The sequence below is a fragment of the Mycteria americana genome, chromosome Z (genome assembly GCF_035582795.1).
Source record: "Mycteria americana isolate JAX WOST 10 ecotype Jacksonville Zoo and Gardens chromosome Z, USCA_MyAme_1.0, whole genome shotgun sequence".
Lineage (NCBI taxonomy): Eukaryota > Metazoa > Chordata > Aves > Ciconiiformes > Ciconiidae > Mycteria > Mycteria americana.
This window is the reverse complement of record NC_134396.1, coordinates 79812141-79831939: the sequence shown is the minus strand read 5'-3', so window position 1 is coordinate 79831939 and position 19799 is coordinate 79812141. Positions and strand designations below refer to the sequence as shown.

General features: G+C 48.2%; 1 protein-coding gene across 1 annotated transcript; it reads right to left on the bottom strand.

The window, feature by feature from the left end:
• Nucleotides 1-531: 531 nt before the first annotated feature.
• On the bottom strand, nucleotides 532-19639 carry POLR1E (RNA polymerase I subunit E). The gene is made up of 12 exons (XM_075527366.1): nucleotides 19463-19639; nucleotides 19185-19288; nucleotides 14175-14251; nucleotides 11229-11314; nucleotides 10425-10480; nucleotides 9884-10028; nucleotides 7995-8102; nucleotides 7417-7513; nucleotides 6516-6649; nucleotides 5302-5383; nucleotides 3546-3677; nucleotides 532-923 (listed from the first exon to the last, which is right to left on the bottom strand). The coding sequence occupies exons 1-12, from the start codon at nucleotides 19527-19529 to the stop codon at nucleotides 764-766; spliced, it is 1248 nt and encodes a 415-aa protein (XP_075383481.1). The 5' UTR covers nucleotides 19530-19639; the 3' UTR covers nucleotides 532-763.
• Between the last annotated feature and the right edge of the window lie 160 nt (nucleotides 19640-19799).

Genomic DNA, 19799 nt, shown 5'->3' with positions numbered 1-19799 from the left:
ATCACTGTCGTGACTCTACTGGCCTGCGGCTCTGCCAAGCAGAGATCGGCCTTTGTCGGTACCCAAAGCCCCAGGGAATCAAAAGACTCATCCATCTCACAACCCACCGAGTGGGATGAGACAGAAGTCTCTCTCCCAAGGACAGAATCCACAGCTGTGGATTCAAACTAATCACCCTTTCTGAAGATGACACTAGCTCCAAGTCACAATTCTCCCTCCTCCAGGCAAGAAGCCAGGATAAGGAAAGCGGCAGAAATGTTGTCTGTGTTGCATCTTTACACTTTTTTCAGCACAGAATTACACCCAAACTCTAGAGAAAGAAACATACATGGAGCCAAACTTGTGTGTAAGTAATGGTTTGCTTAGTCTCTCTCTTCTATGCTTTTTACTCTGCATGTGTGGAAAAAGGGGTAAAACAGGCCACGAGCTGCCAGGGCACTGCCAGAACCAACCAGACAGTAGTCAGTGGAGGACCTACAGTTTCAAACCATGTTCTCTTGCTCCAGCACAACCTACATCCTTCTCTCCTCATACAGACAGGAAAAGAGACAGATGTTTTATTACAGCTTTTTCTACATAAATAGAAAAAAAGAAGTGTAATGAGGTGAACATCTGTTCCAGTCCAGCCTCAAAACAGGGTTTCAGCAGGGTCATGGATGTCAGCATGGTGCTGGACAGCCAAAAGCACCCCCATGATGCTTTGTGTGCAGAATGGCAGTTGAGAAAGGAACTGTTTCGCCCCTGCTCAGACCTCCCAGACATTTTAGTTCATTTTCTTGCGCTTCCGTTGGTTCCCTGATGCCTTTTGCACAGGCAAGGGGAGAGAGAGAGTGCCCAGCTTGTGGTTCTGATCATTCTCAAGCCCTGGCAGCCCCTTTGCCTTGGAGACCTTCAACCGCATGGCCTTTGCGATGTCCATCATCCTGGAAAACAGCAGAGAAATACTGTGTCAGCGGGGCGCACAGGTCTTCTGTAGCATGACACTGCACAGAAGATCAGCAGCCTTTTGCCTCAGGGGAGAAGCCAGGAGGCACCAGCGAGCAGGATGCATTCTCTGCATCTCAAGGATACCATGGAGACAGAAGCTGGAAGTATTCAGACTACAAGGTAGAGCCTTCCTGGGGAGGCCAGAATGCTACTGAGCTGCGCACGGCCACCACAGAGAGCATTATAAACCCATGTTGCCTTACTCAATGGCCAGCTGACTTGAGAAAAAATAATGTTGCTCTCCACTTCCCTATGAAGAGGAGAGCAGGTGTTATTTGTGTTCAGCTGCTGCTGCTGCTGGCAGCCCAAGTTTGCTTCCCAGTGCACTCATCTCCTGTTCATGGTATGATGGATGGAATCTAGTACGGCAAGAGCATCTCCTCTTAGCCACTAAAATTCAGCATCCTTAGCTGCAAGAAGAGGGGCTTGTTTGCAACATGCCTTCTTGTCCAAGCTTTTCACCCTACACAAGCCAAAACACAGCCGGAGGTTTGTCAAACAGAGAGAATGAAGTGCATCCAAAGGAAAGCTAGCAGGGAAATAAGTGTCCCAGCCTCAGCTGGGGTCCTGAGAACACACAAGGTCCAGAATCCTCCCAGCTGACTTTATTATCTTTGAAATTCAAACAGATTCAGTTGGGAAGGGTTCGTCAGTCAAACCTCCCACTCCAAACAAGGATCACCCCATCAGGTGGCTCAGGGCTATATGTCTCTCCTCAATTGTTCCAACAGGTCCCAGCCTCCTTCACCCTTTTCTCAACAGCATCCTATGCCCTGTGTTCCCAGCTCCAGTACAGAACTTAAGAACAAAACCTGGACATCAACTGTGAAAATCAACATGGCTTCCTTAAAAAGCTTAGCTCCAAAAAGGAAAGGAAAAAAAAAAAAAAAAAGAAAAAATGGATGGAAACCAACAGCAAACACTGCTGTTAAACCCACTACTACCATCAAAGAATAAAGAGCATAACCAGGGGCAAAATCAGAAGTCATTGCATCAAGGCTGACTAGGGAGCTTGCAAAACCAAGAGGTCACTAACGGTTCTGATAACTTCCAGTTATTACCTAAACCTTAACATTACATCCCTCAGCCAGAGGATAGTTCACAACGTTTTTCTCAGTTGCAGTGAAGGGTTTGTGTCCTTCTGCAGCTGCATGACCTCTAAGCAATGCTGTTAAGAAAGACCAATGTGACAGAGTTAGGAAGCACAGGTCCTTGGTGTCACCACTGCCCACAGAACACGACAGGGTGGGAAGGAGATACTAATAAGCATGGCTGAACAGTCACCAGTGGGGCCACCGGATCCCTGCCCAGACAGCGTTACAAGCTGCCTGCTGAGCAGATGTCTGCTTGCTGGCAGACTTCCCGGCAAGCACAGTGGACTGGCTGATCAGAACTGCTCAATTCCTGATTTATTCTGCAGGGGCTAGAGACAGTACAGCACCAACAGCTCCCAGAGCCGGAGGAGCTGGCAGCAGGCTCCGGCTGACACCTGCTGGGAAAAGCAGGTCTTGCAGCTAACAGGAGGCCACAACACTTCTGTATTCTTCCATGGAAAATGAAAATCTCAAGAACTGCCCCCAAAAGCTAACACAGCAAGGGTTGTTTGCCCTGAAACTTATTCTGCAAGCTGTTTTCTACCCATTCACCTTCACTAACCCTGATTTGGCAAATCCTTATTTCAAATGCTATGGCCAGCAGTTCTGCCTACAACCTCCCTGTGATGCTTTGCTGCAAAGTCTCCAAGTCCATCAGTAATTCAGAAACAAAAACAATCTCCTCAGTGCCAAGCCCAGAGTGGGTAAATTTCAGGGGCCTGAGATTCCTCCATGTAAACATCAACTACATGCTCACCATACGATTGTGAGAAAAAAATCCCTGTTTCTAGTTTTCCTGTTGCAGCTGCAAACCTGTACTTACACCCAGCCTGGTACCTAACAGGGACTGGAGCTCTGCAGGAAGAAGGGGCACAGAGGACAGGAAGATGAAGAGTGATGTGATTTGTCAGGCAAGAAGTGGGGCTGGGTGGCAGTGGATAGCTCTTGCCCTAGAATCTGCCCCAGCTGCCCATTTTGGTGGGGCCTGCCTCAGTTTTCTTCCCCGCAGAATAGCTGAAGAGCCTCTTCACAGAATCACAGAATCGTATAGGTTGGAAAAGACCTTTAAGATCATCGAGTCCAACCGTAAACCTAACACTACCAAGACCACCACTACACCATGTCCCTAAGCACCTCATCCAAACGTCCTTTAAATACCTCCAGGAACTTTTAAAACCTCCAGAGGTTTTAAATACTTCTTGATGCACCTGAGGACCTCTTTGCGACAAGTGCCCTTTCAAAGTTTGAGACATATAACCACCCTCATTTACGAGCATCAGGGCTTCAAAATAAAGCTTCAACACAGTCATAAAAGACAGAGTCTGATTACAACAAAAGGGACTCACTAGCAGGTATCACTGTACTACCCAGGTGCCAGAGAGGCTCCAGAGCTCTCTCCCCAGGGGGTCTTCCTAGGATGATCACAGCATATCTCAGCAGGTATGAATGAACACGACGACTCACCTGCTTTCTTGAAGCTTCATGTCATTCTGCAGGATGGTGAGGTCTGTTTGGAAGTTGTTAATGTGCAAAGCCAATGCAATGACGTATGCTGTGATTTTAGCCTTCATTGATGCAGAGATTAAATTCTGGACACTGCATGGCAAGAGGGAGAACACATGAGATGTGGAGTGTCAGTGAACCCAAAACACAAGTCCCATGAGGTACAGACAGAACTGGAGCCCCAGTTAGACATGACTAACTTTTCCTAGATACCAAAAAAGAGCTCAAAGCAACAGAGACCTCCAATCACAGGGGCCTAACAGGCTTCTTTGTCCTCTTCATATGCCTGTTTCTGATCAGAAGTGCAGGCCCCTGGGGTGGTTTATCACTATGCAGCCTTGACAAAATCACCAACTAATGGCACTTTGGGAGGCTGGTCCCTTGCAAGAGGAAAGCAAAGGGAAGCTGTTCTGAGAGTATTCAGTGTAAATACTAAAGGCACCTCAAATACACAATCCACACAAAGCATATCCCTGGCTGGCAGTCCTCTGGGAGCATTTGACTGCTCATCACTGGTTTGAGTCTTCAGGCAAAAGCTGGCCCATTTGGACTCAAATTCTCTGCTCGTGTCAGATTAACAGTGGCAGTGCAGCTGTGCAATAGCTGAGCATCAGCATTACGCCCCTTCTAGGGAGAGAGGCTGTTGGTTTCCCAAGTTTGGGGAATGCACTGTGGCAAGAGTGAGGATACTATTCACTCCTGCCTGCATTTCAGCAACAGGATTGCTGAAAATGTTTATCCAGATTTATAACTGCTTAATTGTAAGTGGCATCCTTCTTAAGGCTGCTGCCAAGGGCCACCTGGTCAGCAGCAGCCTCCAACAGCTGCCCAAGGTGCTCCCTGCAGTGAGACAGCACTCAGCACCACACAAGTGACTCTGACACTGCTGGAAAGGAGGACCTTGCAGTTGCTTCCCAGCCTCTGCTCCAGTTGTGGGGTGGTGGCTTCTCCTGGCAGACCTCCACAGCAGGACCAGACCCTACCTTACTACACCAAACTTTGTCACCGCTGGCAGGGCAATACCTGGGCAAAGCTTAGGCAGAACTCTTTGGCCTGTATATATATGGGTGAATGGCGTGGGTCTCAGCCCAGCATGAGTTAACCAGTGGAAATCTTTATGCAGTTTTTTCTGTGTAGGTTTCAATGGAGAATCCAAATAAGTCAAGTCAGGTCTAGGTTCATGTACAAGTGCCCGGTACGCTAATTAAACTATGTGAGTGTAAAAAAAAAAGCACCACTATTCAGCCACTGCACTACCTCTGTCCTGACCCACTCTGGGATGGTGGAAGAGCTGACGCATCCATCTGTCAGCTGCCTTGGTTCACAGTGAAAACGTACGAGCAGACAGCTGCCCATTTAGCTGCACAGTTGAGAGTCAGCTGCAAAGCAAGCACCCGTTCTGCCATCCTGCATCCAGAAACGGTCAGGCAGACAGCTGGGCACCCCATTTGGTCACACTAGCTAAATCCACAGGTGCAGGCTTGCTTTCGCACACATGACCCTGCTTCTCCCAGTCATGGTTTAGACCTGCACTGTCTAAAAGGGACTATCACCAGCCACAACCCAAATGTCTACAGGGCCAGGGGTGCGAAGCAAGAGAAGCTACTGCCATCTTCCATTTTGGTAGAAGGTTTCCTGATAATGTGTCCATGGCCCTTCAAGGTGAACTCTGCCCTATCTCTGCCTCAAGAACATCAAAACAAACATAGTTCCTTACCTGCCATTGTTGTAGGTCAATGAAGTGAAATTCTTCATGAGTTTCCTGCTAATGATGTGTGGGCATTCAGGACCCATTGGATCTAGGACAGAAAGGGGTTTTGCAGTGGAATGAAACACATACTCTTCCTTGTACTGCCCATCTCCAGCTATCATAATAGTGCATTTATTACCACAACTTTTATCATCTCTTCCCAGACACAGAGAACCTAAAAGGAACCTGGGAACTTGATTTCTAGGTCTCATAATTTTTCCAGTCAGAGAGAGGCTCCTAACAGCTTTTATTTTCTTTACAAATGGGATCTCCCACTTCGATACTACACAATCTAAAATGCGTGCATGTATGCCTACGCATGTATTTCTTTTAATAGATAGTCATGTCACAAAATATTATTAAAACTGAAACCACACTAACAAATTCCTATTAGCACCAAGACTAGGGATTTCCACATCCTCCGTGACTAAGTCCTGCAGAGTGACTCCTGTGTCTCCAGCAATGCAGGAATATATTTACAGACAGGCTTGCCATTTCTTCCTCCATCACACCCCTGCCATTGAAAATGCTAATAATGACATTTTCAGCACTGACAAGGAGACTCGGATACACAAGTTCTATGGAAGATGGCAAGTCTTGAAAATCTCAACCAAGATATTTTGTGCAGTGCTTTTGAGAACAGCAGTTCCTGCCATTTTAAAAGAAAGATCCTGAAGACAACAGAGGTATGGTCACTGTGATCCACACATTGAGCTAATAAGCAAAGGATGATGACAATATTCTCAAAAGCACAAAAGGACATATAGAAGATGTATTGTGTACTGTATACCTCTTGCACCTGGAATATGGAGGCTGGATGAGGGAGACAGCTGATAGTTTCCAGCCTCTTGGCTTAGGACCAAAGTGTGAAAATATAAAACATGTTTTTAAGTTCAGAACTACCAATAAACTAGAAAGAATCTAAAAATTTCCAATCTAAGCTACCATGTCTCCTACCAAGAGGATCTCATGGTGCCATCATCTCCCAGCAGACGCAGATCTAACAACCCTCAACAACACAGAGATCCTCAATGTCAGCATGAAACAGGCTGAAAGCAACTGCCACAGCTAGCTGTTCGATCACAGTTCGTTCTGGGCAGCTTTACCGTTTTCTACTGCAGTAATTACAAACCAAGTCTCAGCAGGTAGCTTAAAAGTAGAGGAGCTGAAAACTCTCTTACGCTTCTTCTTGATCACTTTCAGGTAGCTGAACTTAATAAGGGTGTCCAGAAACCAGAGGCATCGGGCTTTGTGATCTCTGCTCTTCTCATCAGCAGGCAGTAACTTCAGTTCCTCTAAAACAAAGGAGCAATGGCTGAAGGAGAAAGAGGAGGAAGATGAAGCTCAAAGAACCAGGAACTAGTTTACATCGACAGGAAGACAGGACACACCTGTAACTTCAATGCTCAGCTGTTTGAGAACAGTTCCCTGGACACCTATAAAGGATAACCGAGGAGGCTGCTTTGCGAGCACACCACTTGCAGCCAGCCCCTTTCAGTGTGCAGCTACTAAGAGGGTCCCTGCACTGCAGAAACTGCAGGCTCTCAACATGGCACACAGACACACTTCTACTCTGGCACAGGCAGACAGGAAGCACAGGGAGTGAGGTGCGTTTTCTGCTTTTCCTGCTCACTTCAGCTGCTCAGCACAAGGGCTTAACACCTCCAAGTGTACATCCATGTCAGCTTGCCAAGCCACAGCAACTTCCACAGCAAGTCAGTACTTGGCTGGGACAGTGCCCAGCCACAGGCATACTGTGCTTAGCACAGCTCTGTGGTCCCCCTTCTAGGCACCTGCCTTCAGACCCCACTTCAGATTTCTCCACTCTCTTCCTCTGCAATCAGTTCCTCAAAGGGCAGCCATGCTGCTGTGCACACAACTTCCTCATCTGTAAAACTATACCCCACATTCCCCAAGGTAGGTGTTACTCAGTTGTGCTTGGATAAAATGTCCTCCCTCTGCACTGAAAAGATCAGCCTGGGTATTGTGGAGCTGGCAGCACTAGCCATCCTGCCCCATAGGAAAACTACAGTTTCACAGGGCGCACCTCAACTATAACAAGGCTGTTTGCAGCAGCATTACCTTTTATCTTCTGTTTTCTTGGTGATTTCTTCTGGAGTGATATTAACAAAGACTGCTGCTGGAACGCACAATGCTTCATACTCTGCTGGGGACAGAACTGGAAGGATTTTAAAGAAAAGAACAAGCATGCTTTTGCTCTCCCTTCTGGTCTGAACAGCCTGCAGTGAGATAAGCTCTATTCACTCTTGCTTTAGGAGGTGTGGGGCAGGGAAGGAGGGAAGGAAATTATAAATAGGCAGGACTTAACAACAAGACTAGGAAGCTGGCCACTAATAAAGGTCTCTAAAGGACTGTGGCTCGACCACAGGTCACTTCTGCATGGCTGACCTCATTACTATTCCCAGTCGACTGCTGCCAACGGGGAAGCACAGCATCCTGCTCTCTGTAAGAAAGAAGCAGGATATAGGACTTGCAGGCCCAAAAATCTCAACACAGCATGTCTCTGCTCTCAGCTTTTGGCTTGTGAGGGGAGAAGGCTCGGCTCATTCACATGCCTGGCAGCACTCACTCCCACATGCCGGACCACTGACATCGAGGCTTACAGGTGTGGGAAACCACTCTGCCACAGAAAAAGATACTGTCCTCAAACTTGTAAACGTTTTCTGGTTTGTCAGCATCTTCATTACACGGTGGGAGGAAGATGGAGACATTCTGTACATCATCTTGGGCCACATCCTGGATCAAAGCTTTGGAGGGAAGCAGGAAAGACAAGAGTATTTGGACCATGCAAACAAAACCACAGAGAACATGACTATAACCAAAATCCTTCCTTTAAACACAAGTCTGCTCAATGGTAGTTCTTGGGTCAACACCAGTTTAGTCACAGCTGGAGTTTTAAAGGTTTAAAACTCCAGTTCAGTTTATCTCACTTGGGACAGCAGTAGGGTGAGCTGTAGCCTTTTCCTTATTTTGTTTCATTACTACCACATGTAAGTGCTGACTGTACAGAAAGCATTCCAGTAGGCACAAAAGGCCGAGAGCTTCTGATATGCCTGCTACGGTAGTGAGCATGTTGGGTTTTAGGCTGGTGTCATCACTTCTACAAAGAACTTTCTGCGCCTTTAAACTTAGAAAAGCCACTCCAGACTAGTGAAAAATCTAGGAAAGAAGTGCACCAAGACGAACTGGTTGCTGCTGCTGCACCTCTTGCATGCTGGGTGGACAGAATATTGTTTTGGCGCCCTGGGTTCCATTGGACATCCATTTGGCACAAAGCAGCTCTGAGAGCACAGTCAATATCCAACTTGGAACACAGGAGATGAGAGCTGACAGGTTCTACAGTCAACAGACATCTCTCCTATTTATAGCCAATGAAATTCAGAACCCAGAAGTGCTGGTGGAAAGGAGCTCTGGAGGTCTCCTGTCCAACCTCCTGCTCAGAGTAGGACCGTCTACAGCACTAGATCAGGGCAGCCCTGGCCTTGTCCTGCCAAAGCTTGGAAGCCCCCATGGATGGGGACTCCACACTGCTCTGTGACCTGTTCCAGGGCTCCACCACACTCCAAGGCAAGAAGGTTCCCCCAGTCTCCCACATAGACCTCCTAAAGTCCAGGGACCAGTGCAACTTGTGCTTGTTGGCACTGCTGAGAAGGGTTTGGCTCAGACTGCCCTTCAGATAGCTGTGGGCTGTTGTTAGATCCTCCTTGGCCTCCTCTTTGCCAGACTAACCAAGCCTAGCTCCCTCTGCCTTTCCTTGTCAGCTGTGTGCTCCAGGACCCTGCCCGTTCTTGTTGCCCTGCCATGACTCCTTTGTCATTTCTCCACCTCCTTCTTGATCAGGGTGGGCACACAGGGGCGTGGCACAGGCTGGACAACATAATACAGATGCAGCCTCACCAGCACTCAACAGCAGGGTTATCAACTCTCCTTGAAACATCACCTCAGTGTGATGCTTTGGAGAGTGAACTTCCCCTGCAGTAGTGACAATAACTAAGGCCATGGCAGAGTCCTCTCTGCTGCAGGCTCCTCCACAGAAGAAGCCTAAGTCCATCAGCCTGGCTCACAACAGCACCAGGGATGGCACTTGATGGGGCTGTGACCTAGTTTAAGGCACGGACCATTTTCCATAGACATGCCACTGTGAAGCCAGGGTACAGTTCACCTTAACGAACATTCAGCATCTCAGTTCAGACCAGGTGAATGTACTGCCTTTATCCCAGTAAACTGATAGCGAGGAACTCCCAGAAAAGCTCCCAACAATGGGCAGGGACGGACACTGATGCCAGAGGGACCTTCCCTCAATCAGGCATCTCCCACAGTAAGTCTAGCAGGATCAGAAGGAAGCACTTCCTTTTTCACCAGAAAGATCTGTGAGCTCCTCCACATGTGCCATTGTCAGCTGTTAGACCAACTGCTTCCTTGGTCACTTGAAGAAAACCCCTTTCTTCTTCCTACCACACTTGGCAAGGAACAGACTGAAAAAGGCACTTCTGATTACCTTCATTAAACCTTGAGACAATATTCTTACCTGTTACTCCCTTTGCATCTATAATGTTTGCTGCTGCTTTTGTCACAGCAGTATTCAGAATATCATTGCCCACTGCATTCATTCGCCGAGAGCTGAGAGCTCGCTTCTGCTTGCTGGTACCAAAGGCCTCAATGCACAAATCCATCTGTGCAAGACAGAAGCAAATTAAAACACACTGCTGAACTGAAGACACTTTGCATCTAAGAGGAAAACTCAGCTAACCACCACTTGTTCGACATTGACATTCTGTAAGAAAACTTCAAACGTTTCACTGGGCACAACCCAACCATACAACAAGCACTGATCTGCAAGGGGGCAGGAAGTAACTGGGATTGTAATCAAGTCTGAAATAATTATGAAAATGCTGCCAAGTTAGGCACTAATAATGCACTGTCTCATAGACCTCCAAGGCAGAGAGAGAGTGCTGAACCTGCACAGGTTTACCCTGCAGTAAATCAAACATCACAGTCTCAGACAAGTATCATCTGCCACTGTTAGCTGGATAATCACAGTACAATATGACAGGGGGTTTCAACTTTACCTTCTCCCTGTAGGATTTATTCTGATAATCCTTCATGTCATCAGGTATTAAATTATCTATAAAAGAACAAAAGTTAGTATGCTTGGCTTGCAGCAGCCAGGACAGCATACATATTCGGTATCCCTTTAGCTCTAATCCATTACTGAAAGACTTGGCACAACACTTCAAACTTCCTCCACAGGACTTTGTCAATTAAAGAACACACTGAATATAGGAGTATGTACCTAGAACAAAAAAGGACAGGCAGGCAATTTTTGCTAAAAGCCTACGAGTGTAATGCATGGATTGCAGCAATACCCAGGTCCAACTGCACAGGGGAAAAAAGCTCCCAAAAAACTACATTCTTTGGGTTATCCTCCTGGGTTCAGTAACAAAAAGCAGTTCCGCTGAAGAAAAGCTCTTTTGCTTTTCAGTGATCCAGTCTCTTGACCTGACAATTTCCAGGCTTCCCTCAGCAGAGCATACCTAGACAAGGCTGCCCTTATTCTCAACAGTGACAACTTTGTTACTGACTCCAGCACTTCCACCCTCCCACCTGTAACGCTCTCTGCTTAACTTCCACCCTAATTTTCGCCTTGCTTCCTTCTCTCTCCATTTTTCACATCATGCAGTGCCTTAGAAGGAGAGTGTAATGTATCCTCCTTCCTCCATGCTGAGGGAATAAGGCAGAAATGAGGAAGAAAGAGCAGCCAGGGAGACAACAGACAGCACTGCTGTCAGCAACCAAGCAGTCAATAGCTGAATGCATAAATAGGTCTAGAATGCTGTGACTCTGGTGCTGGGTTAAACACAGTATCTTCCCACCTGACAGCAAGGGCTGCATGTTGAATATTTCAGCGTTATAGACTTCCATTTGCCCAGAGTCCTTGTTTAACACACCAACAAAATACCTGGGAAGAACAGGGGGGCAAGTGATTAGCGAGAGACAGTCTAGTGGAAGTGATGTTTTAAAATACCTGGTGCAGAGCCATGTGTATTCCCCATCCCCTGCCAATTCTTTTGCAAATACAAGTTTCCCAAGCACATTCAGAATGTCACAATAAAACAAGGTACCTCCAAGGCATGCACTACATATATATATATATATATATAAAAATAGATAGATATAATATACACAAAAATATATATAAAATTTATATTAAAATTATATATATAATTATATATATTAAATATATATATACACAAAATAGACTTGTTGCTCTGAGTAAATGTAGAAGTCTTAAGACAACTAAATAAGCTCCAAAATGCACTGACAAAGCCTAGGTGCCAGAGTGCTAGCTGCTATTCTCTTTTGTCTTTTTTGATGTGTCAGGACCCTTGGTCTCTCAGTGCTTCTAGACAGTTTCCTGTGTTTTTAAAACTTGGGTTCCCTGTGGCCAGTTCTCTGCTTAGTACAAGTCATCTTAAGTCCTCAGAGCTTCTCAGAAACGTGACTTTGCTGTCTCTAAAATAGGATAATTTCTCTTAGGTAAATTCCTTTTCATCCATTTCAGAGGGGCAAGCCCAAATGGTTTGTGCTGCTCCTTGCCATGTCTCATGACCCACCAGGAACAGGCTGTATGTCACCTGTATGTATGGCTGAAGCTGATCAGGGTATCGACTGCACCAGTTTCTTAATCCAGCCAGAAGAATTCATTCCACGTGATCCCTTCTGACTGGTGCCTGAACTCGCTCTGCTCCATAACATGTCTTCCCAAAACTCAGGACATGCTTTCTGAAGACAAAACCTGCTTGCGCAACAGGCTGCTTGTTGCAGTGGGAGCAATACTCTCTATGCAACTGCTCTCAGAGGAGATGCCCGAGTACAGAGGGAATCACGGCACTGCACTGGCCAGAAAGCATCTCTGGGCAGTTCCTCCTGTCCCAGGAAGCCCGAAGGTTTGGCAGACAATTCACTGACTTTCCACTCAGAATAAACTGGGATGTTTGCTCAGAGGTGGTCTCTGCTCCCTGTTTTACCCACATTAGCAGTTGCGAGTGCAAACAGTTTTAGGCTGACAGCTGCCAAGAGCTATGGGAATGGATCCACTGGAGGAAATAGTCATACATGCAGCTAAAGCAGATGTGGGAGCAAAGGGACAAAAGGATGGGGTGGGAAAACTTGAAAGAAAAGCAAGAAATTACTTAATTGATTCTTGCCTGCATCTCTAGAGATCCTGAGGCCTGTGCACACCTACTGCAAAGCTAATACTTGAAGCTGAATGTATATCAGCAGTTAGCTTGCCTCGTTAGTTTCCATAGCTCAGGATCTCCAGAGGTGCAGGCAAGAACCACTTAGGCCACTTAAATCCATCTCTTAATCAGTGATGTGGTTTTCAGATATCAGAGCACTAAATCTGCCTAGAAATAATCCTGCATTGATACGTATATCGTACATATTCATTAAACTAAATTTATCTCTCCAAACTCAAGAAGAAAAAGCCCCTTTGTGCCTTTTTTCAGCTACACCATCTTAAACTGAAGACTGCTACATCTGAAGGTCCAACTCTCCTGGTTTCGCTTCTCAGAAAGGAGGACAAAGATTAGTATTAGCATGTTTTGATGGCCTATTTACAGAGGTGAAACCAGTTCCTTTTACAGAATTATAGAACAGAATAGAGTATTCCAGTTGGAAGGGATGACCTTCCAACATGTAGATGACCTACAATGACCATCTAGTCCAACTCCCTGACCAACTCAGGGCTGACCAAAATTTAAAGCAAATTATTGAGGGCATTGTCCAAATGCCTCTTAAATACTGAGAGGCATGGGGCACTGACCACCTCTAGGAAGCCTGTTCCAGTGTTTGATCACCCTCTCTGTAAAGAAATGCTCCCTAATGTCAAGTCTTATTCAGAACATAGGACCTCCAGGGCACTAACATCTGAAAGCACCTCCTCTTCCTAATAGTTTTATACAACTCAGTTTGCTCTTCACTCCCTCACCCCACCTGTACTTTAACTAGTCAGACACAATCAGGTCAGTGCAGTGCAACTAGAGAAGACATGAGCTATGTAAGCAAACCACGCATGGCAACTGGAGTGGGCCTACGGAGCAGAGCATTTGGTACCAAGAGCCTGACACGCATATTACATGCATTTCAGCATTGTATAGGCTAGTAGGAGCAGTAATATGCATCAAAGGAGAAAAGAAACACCTTTGGGTATAACAAGGCAAGATTATTTCACATTGGCTTTCCACCCATTTGGTGGTTCTATTGTGAGAACAAGAAAGATCTCACATACAGAGTACTTCTTAGGATCTGCCTCAATGCTACAAAGGTCATATTCTTAAACCAGGACATGTAAAGGTTGGTGATTTCACCAACACTTTCTTTTACAGTGCGTGGCACAGACAGCTTATTAGTTCACATAGCAGCATTGTGCTGGGACTCTGAAGTTAAATGGTGGTTAATGACCCAGGGGTTTCCTGGGCAGCAGAAGATGATCTTGGTGATTTCTTAATCTTAATTTCTTAATAACAAAACTGTTATTCCTAGGTTTCAGCTACATCAAATCACCTCCTCATCTCTTCCTTCACAAGACTTTTTCAAACACAGCGTATTTGTATGTAACATCACAACTTCCAAAGGGACATAATGTGCACAAACAATGCAGGTGCTGGAGTCTCCCGTCAAAATCCTCTTGATTCAAATCATGGCCTCAGTGGGAACTTCTGAGCAATTTAAGGAAAGCTACCAGAAACTTTATCTGAGCAATTCCTCTGATTCCACCTCCACATTCCTGCCCCCATTTTGCCAGCAACCCATACCTGCATAGGGAGTTACATTTCATGACTCCGCTGCCAAAGTTATTCCCAACATATGAAAGCCTTTCAGTTTCTGAGACCTGAAAAACAAAGAAAAAAAGGGTTTGAACACAGGGCTGTGAAAAATCTTCTCTGCATCCACTTTGTTTTCTCTGGTGCCACAAAGCTCTATATTCCCAGGCATCAGACACTAGTCATGCACAGGCAAACTTCACTTTGCCCATTTTGGGTACATTTTGCATCAGGTCAGAATCTTTAAAAGACAGACAACATTTCTTGAAGCTGAAACTACCCATGATATATAATTCTACCTCAGCTTTCACTGGGCCAGAAGATGAGGAACCATTGCAAAGAAATCATGGGAATCGTAATTTAGAGTTTATCAGTGTAGCAAACTTGGGTGTCACCACAGTTAAAGTGCCTCACTAGGCTGACCACCGTACTTTAATCCAGAAGCAACAGTTTGTGAAAGAAACTGGGTTTACTCACAAAGCCACTAGTGAAGAGAGATCAGGCCTCTCTGCCAGTCAATTTAAGACATCATTTCAAATGCTTTAGGGTCCTTAATAAAGTTACTCAAAGTGTTTCTAAGCTTCCAGACAGGACAAACCTTACAGATATCTGCCAGGGCCCAAGGCACACATTGGGCACAGCCACCGCTACAAGGGGAACTCAGTTTAAAATGTAATTTTCAATGATCCATTTAAACCTCTAGTACTGCCAAGTGACTGCAATTCACTGACTGAAAAAAAAGAGCTAGCACTACCAGGAATGGCTCAACCACCTAAACGTATTTCAAAATGTTTGTGTCTCCACTATACTGTAGTATATTTCCCCTGAGGATTTTGGCTGAAAAGTCATTTATTTATTGAGTGAATCATGCATGTAAGCAGCTGTAGAACTTAATAATAGCAGCGGAAAGCACCTTCTGACTTTAAGCTTGGTTCTCTCTTCACTGAAAGAAATAGAAATCTCCTTGTAATATAATTTAACAACAACAACAACTTTGGAAAAATCACAGAATGGTTTGGGTTGGAAGGCACCTTGAAGATCATCTAGTTCCAACCCCCCTGCCATGGGCAGGGACACCTTCCACTAGACCAGGTTGCTCAAAGCCCCCCCCAACATGGCCTTGAACACTTGCAGGGATGGGCCATCCACAACTTCTCTGGGCAACCTGTTCTAGTGCCTCACCATGCTCATAGTGAAGAATTTCCTCCTTACATCTAATCTAAATCTACCCTCTTTCACTTTAAAGCCATTACCCCTTGTCCTATCACTACATGCCCTTGTAAAAAGTCCCTCTCCAGCTTGCTTGTAGAGCCCCTGCAGGTACTGGAAGGCTGCTATAAGGTCTCCCCGCAGCCTTCTCTTCTCCAGGCTGAACAACCCCAACTCTCTCAGCCTGTCTTCATAGGAGAGGTGCTCCAGCCCTCTGATCATCTTCGTGGCCCTCCTCTGGACTCGCTCCAACAGGTCCATGTCTTCTTATGTTGGGGGCCCCAGAGCTGGATGCAGTACTCCAGGTGGGGTCTCACCAGAGCAGAGTAGAGGGGGAGAATCACCTCCCTCGACTGCTGGTCACGCTTCTTTTGATGCGGCCCAGGAGACGGTTGGCCTTCTGGGCTGCAAGTGCACATTGCCAAGTCATGCTGACTTTCTCATCAACCAACACCCCCAAGTCCTCCTCCTCAGGGCTGCTCTCAATCCATTCTCTGCCCAGCCCGTATTTCTGCTTGGGATTGCCCTGACCCATGTGCAGGACCTTGCACTTGGCCTTGTTGAACTTCATGAGGTTCGCATGGGCCCACCTCTCAAGCCTGTCAAGGTCCTTCTGGATGGCATTTCTTCCTTTCAGTGTGTTGACCGCACCACAGAGCTTGGTGTCATCAGCAAACTTGCTGAGAGTGCACTCAATCCCACTGTCCATGTCACCGACAAAGATGTTAAACAGTGCCAGTCCCAATACCGACCCCTGAGAAACGCCACTTGTCACCAGTCTCCACCTGGACATCAAGCCACTAACAACAACCCTTAGAGTGTCACCATCCAGTCAATTCCTTATCCACCGAGTGGTCCACCCATCAAATGCTTTTCACAAGTCCAGGCAGATGACATCAGTTGCCCTTCCCTTATCCACCAATGCCGTAACCCTGTCGTAGAAGGCCACCAAATTTGTCAGGCACGATTTGGCCTTAGTGAAGCCACATTGGCTGTCACCAATCACCTCCTTATTTTCGATATGCCTTAGCATAGTTTCCAGGAGGATCTGCTCCATGATCGGTGAGACTCACTGGCCTGTAGTTCCCCTGGTCTTTCTTTCTTCCCTTTTTAAAAATGGGGGTTATGTTTCCCCTTTTCCAATCAGTGGGAATGTCACCGGACTGACACAACTTCTCAAATATGATGGACAGTGACTTGGCAACTTCATCTGCCAGTTCCCTCAGGACCTACAGATGCATCTCATGAGGTCCCATGGACTTGTGCACCTTCTGGTTCCTTAGATGGTCTTGAACCTGATCTTCTCCTACAGTGGGTGGTTCTTCATTCTCCCAGTCCCTGCTTTTGCCTTCTGCAACTTGGGCAGTGTGGCTTGAGCACTTGCCGGTGAAGACTCAGGCAAAAAAGTCATTGCGTACCTCAGCCTTCTCCATATCCCAGGTAACCAGGTCTCCCGTTTCCTTCCGGACAGGGCCCACATTTTCCCTAGTTTTGCTTTTATCACTGATGTACCTATAAAAGCTTTTCTTGTTGCCCTTGACATCCCTGGCCAGATTTAATTCTATCACGGCTTTAGTTTTTCTAACCTGATCCCTGGCTGCTCAGATAATTTCTCTGTATTCCTCCCAGGCTACCTGCACTTGCTTCCACCCTCTGTAGGCTTCCTTTTTGTGTTTCAGTTTCTCCAGGAGCTCCTTGTTCATCCATGCAGGCCTCCTGGCATTCTTGCCTGACTTCATCTTTGTTGGGATGCATCGCTCCTGAGCTTGGAGGAGGTGATCCTTGAATATTAACCAGCTTTCCTGGGCCCCTCTTCCCTCCAGGGTTTTATCCCACGGTACTCTACCAAGCAGATCCCTGAAGAGGCCGAAGTCTGCTCTCCTGAAGTGCAGGGTAGTGAGCTTGCTGTGCGCCCTCCTCAGTGCCCTAAGGATCTTGAACTCCACCATTTCATGGTCACTGCAGCCAAGGCTGCCCTTGAGCTTCACGTTCCCCTTGTTGGTGAGAACAAGGTCCAGCATAGCACCTCTCTTTCTTGACTCCTCTATGACTTGGAGAAGGAAGTTATCATCAACGCATTCCAGGAACCTCCCAGATTGCTTATGCCCTGCTGTGTTGTCCCTCCAACAGATATTGGGGTGGCTGAAGTCCCTCATGAGGACCAGGGCTTGTGAATGTGAGGCTGCTCCTACCTGTCTATAGAGGGCCTCACCCGCTCAGTCTTCCTGGTCGGGTGGCCAGTAGCAGATCCCCACTATAAAGTTACCTGTCCCTGCCATCCCTTTAATCCTGACCCATAAGCTCTTGGTTGGCCCCTCATCCATCCGCAGGTGGAGCTCCATGCACTCCAGCTGGTCACTGACATAAAGGGCAACACCACCGCCTCGTCTCCCCTGCCTGTCCTTCCTAAAGAGCCTGTATCCTTCCGTTCCAATGCTCCAGTCATAAGAGCCATTCCACCACGTCTCCATGATGCCAGTAAGATCATAGCCCTGCAGGCGTGCATCCAGAATTCACTGTGTAAACATAACAGAACAGATTTGGTGATCAAATGGACCACACTAGTTGTTAAGTAACAGCTTTTAATTTTCAAACATTAGTTGCCTTTAGGTTATTAAAATAAATCACGAGCACACACAACTTCAGTAAATCAACTTTTGCCTGAGAATACACAACCATGTATCAATCAAAATTTTTCAAATAAGCACGTATGCAGTTCTGATGGAAAGGTTACTAACTCTCATATGTCACTCTTAATATCATTCATCAAAATGTCCCAAATTGCATTATTCGGGTTCCCTTCTGTCCTAAGCATCAACCCGCAATGCCAAGCCCGAGAGGGCACGGTCTGATCCTGACACCCTCCACAGAAACCACCATGCCCCAAGACTCAGCAGGGCTGCAGGACCCACACCCACTTCTCCAGGGTCCAAGGACACTTCATGGGTCTCCACAGAAGTGCGGGCGGCCTCAGCAGGGAGCCTGGCTCACCAGCACAGAGTACTCTACAGGGTAAGGGAATGGCTCTCCCCCTGCCCACCCCTGCGCAGGTCTTTCCTGAACGTTAAGTGCTTCCCTGTTCTGCCACCCCCATCACTCCCACCACCACTGTGCCAGCAGCCCACGGAAGAACCAGAGCTTCCTCTGAAATCCCAGAGATCTTAAATTTGGAAAACGGTTCTCTCTCTCTCATAGGCTGGGGCTAAACTCTGATTATTTTTTAAAAAATTTGCTGCAAAGCTCCATGCAGACTTTCTGAGTCTTGCTCACTATACAGCAACGAGAGCAGCTGGAGCAGGGCAGCAAGCAGCAGCCTGGAAAGAAATGGCAGTCTCCCCGAAACGGGACCACAGGGACTGTGTGTTTGACCGAGGTTTGTAGTTCCTACTTGCAGGAGCTGCCATGACCACAGCCATAAGGGGAAAAAAGGGTGAACACCCTGCACTAGCTGCCGAGGTGGGAATGACTCGTGCGTCCCCGGCACGGGTCCGGCTGCAGCTCTCACTCCGATCTCCAACGGAGGCCGCAGCACTGCAGCCTCCCCAGGCTCTGCTCCCTGCGGCTGCCCAGGCTACAGCGGAGCAGTCCCTGTTACACGGCGAGCCATGGCGCAGGCACGGCGAGTGGATGGCGTCAGAGCTGCACCCGCCGCCGCGGCCCGTTTCGGGGCAGGCGCAGCTCCGGGCTCCCGCGGCCGCCGTCACCGCCGCCGTCACCGCCGCCGCCGGCGCTGCGAACACGAGGACCGGCTGCAGGCGGCCGCTGGCGCGCGCTCCCCGGCCGGGCCCTTACCAGGATCCTCCGGTGCTTCTTCCGGGGATGGGCCGTGTCCCTGTTCCGGTAGACGGTGAACCGCATGGAGTCGGACCGCCGCAGCCTGCCGTTGGAGAACTGCACTGCAAGGGAGCGGGGAAAGGCCGTGAGCCCGGGCGGCGTCCCCTCTGGGCGGCGTCCCCTCTGCCCCGCGCCCCCCGCCCTGCTCCCGTCCGCGGCCGCCGCCCGACTCGCCGCCCGACCCGCCGCGGCGCGCCCCCTGGCCCGGTCCGGCGCCGCTCCGTCGCCCGCCTCACCCAGCACCGCCGGCTGCTCTGCCTCGGGGTCCCCGCGGTAGCGCCAAATGGCTGCGGCAGCGGCCATGGCGGGAGGCAAGCGAGGGCCAGTGGCAGTGGGCGCTCCCTTCCGGGGCGGGGCGGGGCGGGGCGGGGCGGGCAGCCCCGCCCGCCCCCCTGCAGGTCCGTACGCGAGGCTCCGGCGCCCGGGGGGCGGCAGTGAGCAGCTTCCCGCCGCGGGCGCTGCCGCCACCGCCACCGGGACCGGGACCGGGACCGCTCCTGCTCCTGCTCCTCCTCCGCCGGCCGCGCCACACCCACGCGTGCGACCCGGCCGAGGCGGCGGGGGGCGTCCCCC